Raw genomic sequence first — 6,030 nt, forward strand, 5'->3', positions numbered from 1 at the left:
ATATGATCTAGAAAATATGAAGAATTCAAGTTGACGACTTAGCAAACTTGAAGAATTCAACTCAAAGATATGGCTGTCTTGAAAACTTTGTAGCCTACTAAAGACTATGATTGTCTCAAAGACACCAATCTGCTATAAAGATTTTCTCCCATTGAACTATTAGTATTTAATAAGGCCAAAAGTTCATCGAATGAATATATGTAGACCCAGTTTTCAAGTGCTAATCAAGTGAGTTATATTCCATCATACTTCATTCGAATAATGCCTGGGATGATATATATTTTTGAACTCATATGACTGAACTTAGAATAAAACTCTAAAATGCCTACGTACCTCGGTGAAGATGATCAAGTCATATCGTAGTTCACAATGTGTAAGTTTTTTTTAATGTCCTAACTTTTGCCTAGGCCGCCTCTTTCGAGGTTTTCAACCTAGCAGACTTTTTTTCTTTTTTGGGCCGTGCATAGTTTATACTCTTGTGGGCCAAGAGTAACATACAGTTTCTGCTCGTGCGTCGAGGAGCGTAGTAACTTGAAGATTTAGTTCAAAGTTGAAGAGCTTTGCAACTTGAAGTTTGGCTCGAATTTGAAGAGCTTCGTGACTTGAGGATTTAGATCAAAGTTGAAGAGCTTTCCACATGAGTCTTTGATCGAAATTAAAGAGCTTTATGTCTTGAAGATTTAGCTCGATTTGAAGAGCATCACGGCTTGAAGACTTTGCTCGAATTTGAAATGCTTTACAACTTGAATACTTTGCTCGAATTTGAAGATCTTTGCTTCTTGAAAATTTAGTTCAAAATTGGGAAGCTTCGTGACATATAGTATAAGCTCATGTGCCAAAATCATTATAACTTGCAGTTTAGGCTCGTGTATTGAGGAGCATTATAACTTGCAGTTTAGGCTCGTGCATTGAGGAGCATTATAACTTCTAGTTTAGGCTCATACGTTCGAGGAGCGTATTTGTTTTCTTCAAGGATAGTATCTCTTCATGAATTTCCCATTGATGGGGCCAATCCGCAAACCTTCTGAGTCAACTACCTTGTAAGTGCCACTTGAGTATACCTCTTGTACAATATATGGCCCATCCCATTTAGCAGAGAATTTACCCCCAGATCGACGAGAGGTGATAATAGGTCTTTTTACCACAAGAACTTAGTCACCCACTTGGAAGGATCTAAGGCGAACCATTTTATTAAAAGACCGAGACAAACGAGTTTGATAACATTCAAGGCTTTGTTGAGCTTCTAGTCTCTTTTCATCAAGAGCTTCCAATTCTTCAAGGCGTAACTGAGCATTTTCTTCATCAGTGAGTCCTTCTTGAATTGCAAGCCGAAACGATGGGATTTGACGCTCAAGTGGAAGGACTGATTCTACTCCATAAACAAGTGAATATAGAGTCATTTGCGTTGGTGTGCGATATGTGGTCCTATATGCCCAAGGAGCTTCTTCTATTCTCTCATGCCAATATCTATTAGACTTAGGGACAACCTTTTTCAACAAGTTGTAGAGTGTCTTGTTAAATGTTTCAGCAAGTTCATTGGCAGAAGCATAATACATGGAGGAATTGCGTTACTTGAAGCCAAAAAGATCACATATTTTATTCATCAAATTGTTATCAAATGGCTTACCATTGTCTGTCAATATATATCGAGGAATGCCAAAATAATAGATAATATTCAATCGAATGAATTCAGCCACATTTTCATTCTTTACTTCCTTAAGAGACACAACTTCAGCCCACTTTGAGAAGTAATCAGTTGCAGCCAAAATGTATAAATGTCTACCAGAAGAATTTGGCAATGGGACAACAACATCCAAACCCCAAGCATCAAATGGCCAAGAGGCAACAGCTGGGTGCAATACTTCACGTGGTTGATGTATGAAGTTAGTATGGAATTGGCAAGATTTACACCTTCGAGCGTAATCTAAACAATCTTTCACTATGGTTGGCCAGTAATACCCCATTATTTTTATGTGAAAGTTAAGTTTTAACCTAGATTGATGTGCTCCACACACTCCAGAATGTACTTCTTGCAGGTCTTGGAGGGATTCATCGGTCCCCAAACAACGTAAGAGCACTCCATCAAATAATCTTCTGTAGAGTGTAACTTTGTAATAAAGAAAATGAGGGGCTCTCCTTCGGATTTCTGTTTTCCTTCAGGGATTTTATGGAAATATCCCATAACAAAGATAATCGATTAATGGTTGTCACCAATCTTCAATTTCAACCTCAAGAATGGTAGCACGATGCTCAACTTTGCTTTCTTCTTCTTTGTAGTCATTTGGTGGAGGAACTACCCATCTTTGGAAAACAACGACTTGCGTTTGATTAGGAAAAGATAATGTTGAAGCTAAGGCTGATAATGCATCAACTCTCTTATTTTCCTCTCTCGGCACGTGTTGAACAGTTACCTCTCCAAGACAACTTACCAATCTCTGAGCATATTTGTGATATGGGACCAACTTCAGCTTCTTGACCTCATAGCTATCCAAAAGCTGATTGATCACTAACTTGGAGTCTCCAAAAACTTATAGTTGCAATTGTTTCATGTCCACAACCCTTTCAAGCCGAAGGATGAGCGCTTGATATTCAACAACATTATTGGAGCAATGTTGTGTCAGAGTGAAAGAATATGGCAAAACCTCTCCTTGAGAAGTGATAAACACTATTCTAGCGCCAGCTCCCTAACGATGTGCAGCGCCATTGAAATACATCTTCCAAGGAGGTTGAATTTCGATGACCATTTCATCTTTATCAGGCAATTCATCAGACAACTCCCAATCATCTGGAATCGGATGGTCAGCTAGGAAGTCTATTAACGCTTGTCTGTTTACCGCCTTTTAAGGAACATAAACAATTTCAAATTGTTGAAATTGGAGGTACGACCTCGCTAGTCGATCACTTAGGACAGGTTTAAACATGACAAATCTGATAGGATTCGCTCTTGAGATGAGTCGCACAACGTGATTTCGGAAGTAATGCTTGAGCTTCTGAATAGAGAAGATAAGTGCCAAACATAGCTTCTCAATAGGTGAATACTTGAGCTCATTTAGCATCATCATCCTAATCAAGTAATAAAGTGTATTTTGTTTGCTTTCATTGTTTCCTTGAGCCAGAAGTGCTCCTACTGACCTTTCCTGTCATGACATGTATAATATTAATGGATTTCTAGGTATGAGGGCTACAAGTACTGGAGATTTCAACAGATAAGACTTAATGCTTTCAAAAGCATTTATGCAAGCTTGGTCCCATTCAAAAAGAACCCCTTTCTTCATGAGGCGACTAAATGGTTGGCATCGTCCAACCAGATTCGAAACAAATCTTCTAAGATATGCCAACTTACCTTGTAAGCTTTTTGATTCATGAATATCCTTAGGCTCGGGCATTTTCAATATAGTATCCACCTTAGCTTGATCAATTTCGATACCTCGGTGTTGAACAATAATGTCACGATCCAAAATCCGCTAAAGGTCGTGATGGCGCCTAACACCGCTGCCAGGCAAGCCAACAATAATTTATCAATTTATTTACTCATTTAGTATGTTGAAATCATAATTTTCCTTAATTGTACAGTATAAAGTAAAATTTACAGAGTAAATAAAAATATTTACACGAACCTCAATAATAAATAACTTGAAAGAACTCCCAAAACCCGGTGTCACAAGTACACGAGCATTTTCTAAAGAGTACAATAACAATACAACATCTCTCATCGAATGTAATAAGACAAAAAAAATGAATAGTAGAATGGAGACTCGATGGACTACGATGCGTAGCCTGAAATACAGATCACATGAAGTCTCTCCAGCAGGTGTGCCTACGTGCCAAGGTGGTCATCAATGATCCTGTGAGATCCTGCACATTTAGTGCAGAAGTGCAGCGTGAGTACGTAAATCAACGTGTACCCAGTAAGTATCTAGCCTAACTCCAGAGGAGTAGTGACGAGGGGTCGACATCGACACTTACTAGAGGTCCAAGCAAATAATATAATAATCCATAACATGTATGAAGTGCACAACAATAGTGAAGTAAATTTATAAATCTCAAAAGGTTTACAATTATTTTCTTTAAAGTATGAATTTCTCAATCTTGTATTCTATCTTGATATCTCCTAAAGTTGTCAAGTGTCATCATCAAATAAACTCAGAGGACCATATAAAATGCCGGGCATCAGTAGAGAGCTTAGCTCGTGAATATTCGAGCAACAAGCGATATAATGCACGATTCTGCCGAGGTCGTTCGACCCGATCCGAAATAATGTGTACACTGTTGAGGTCGAGCAGAACGAATCATAGATGCACCTATATACTGCCGACGCATTCGGCCCGCTCCACAAGAAAAGGAAGAAACTTACTGAATTTCGAGACACGTGTTAACAACAGCGTACGTGGGTACATAAATTGATATAATCTTTACCGTTTCTCAAATAACTTGCCCACAACTCAAAGTGTTAAGGCTTTGCCTAGTGTACATATAGTTATTTCTAAATCAATTTTATTTATAACTTCGATTAATTTAATGTCAGCAACATGAGTTCAAATAATTCAAATATTACAAGATAAGATCCTAGGTCTACCCGGACATAAACATGCTATAGCTATGTACGGACTCTCATCACCTCGTGCGTACGTAGCACCCATAACTAGTTGCACATAACAATAAATATCACCTAGGGTTGGTTTCCCCCTCACAAGGTTAGACATGAGACTTACCTAGCTCCGAAGTTCCATAACTGGCTCCATGGCCTCTCTAACGCCTCAAACCAGTGCCCGTCGGTCCAAAACTATGCAATGAAAGGTGCCAACCAATCAAAATATATTCTAATACCCATAATTAATCAATTTAATAAATTTCCAACTCCGCTCGAAAAGTCGATGAAGACAACCATCGGGGCCACTTGCCTGGATTCTGAAACTTTTCGAAGATAAACTTTACCCATAACACCACGAACTAAAATATATAACCTATTCCAAATTCCATGTCCAATTTCGTGGTCAAATTTCAAAAATACCAAATTTTAGGTTTTCTACCAAAAACTAAAACCCCATAATTTCTACTAATTTCTATTTTTAAATCCCTTTACAAACCATGTATTCAACTTGTAATAGGTGTGAATCACTTACCTTGTGTTGCTTGATGAAAATCATCCCTTGAAGCTGTCCAAAATCGCCCCAACCAAGTGAGAAAATGAGGGAAATGAGCAAAACCCTGGTTTTATAACAATCTGCCCAGCCGACCTTCCGCACCTGCGGAACACCAGCCGCACCAGCGAAAAATCCATCGCAGGTGCGGTTCCCTCCAAGCCAGGCAAAATTCGCTTATGCGGACCATTTTACGCTTCTACGCGACCGCTTCTGCGGTCCACCACGTGCTTCTGCACTCCCATATGTGTGGATACCCCTCCTCTTTTGCGACCCAACTGCCCCTCTCGCTTTCCGCTTCTGCGGAGTTCCCTTTGTATCTGCGGGCTCGCAGATGCGGAAATACACTCGCATCTGCGGCCACCCAGCTTAGTCCAAAGGTCGCTTATGTGGCCACAGTGCCGCTTCTGCGGCTCCGCACATGCGGCCAAAACCTCGCAGGTGCGGTTACACCAGATATGCTGCCACCAGCATTTTCATAAAGCCAAATTCAATCTGAATCCACCCGAGGCCCCCAGGACCTCGACCAAATACACCAACCAATGCTAAAACATCATACGAACTTAATCGAGCCTTTAAATCACATCAAACAATGCTAAAACCATGACTCACACCCCAATTTAAGCTCAATGAACTTTAAAACGTCATACTCCTACATTTGACGCCGAAACCTATCAAATCAAGTCCGATTGACCTCAAATTTTGCACACAAGTCCTAATCAACATTAAAGACCTACTCTAACTTCCAGAATTGGAATCTGACCCCGATATCAAAAAGTTCACTCCGAGTTAAACTTCCCAAAATCATCCAATTTCCAACTTTCGCCAATTGACGCCGAAATAACCTACGGACCTCGAAATCAACATCTGGATACGCTCCTAAGACTAA

General features: G+C 39.7%; 1 protein-coding gene across 1 annotated transcript; it reads right to left on the reverse strand.

Moving 5' to 3' along the window:
• Window positions 1-1,151: 1,151 nt before the first annotated feature.
• On the reverse strand, window positions 1,152-1,556 carry LOC142180048 (uncharacterized). The gene has a single exon (XM_075250967.1). It carries the CDS (start codon window positions 1,554-1,556, stop codon window positions 1,152-1,154), a length of 405 nt encoding a protein of 134 aa, XP_075107068.1.
• Window positions 1,557-6,030: the final 4,474 nt, after the last annotated feature.

This window comes from Nicotiana tabacum, chromosome 4, assembly GCF_000715075.1.
Source record: "Nicotiana tabacum cultivar K326 chromosome 4, ASM71507v2, whole genome shotgun sequence".
Taxonomy (NCBI): Eukaryota; Viridiplantae; Streptophyta; class Magnoliopsida; order Solanales; family Solanaceae; genus Nicotiana; species Nicotiana tabacum.

Excerpts from the sequence above, each read along its gene's own strand:
- LOC142180048 (XM_075250967.1), bottom strand. The coding sequence starts at position 1,556 with ATGTATTATGCTTCTGCCAATGAACTTGCTGAAACATTTAACAAGACA.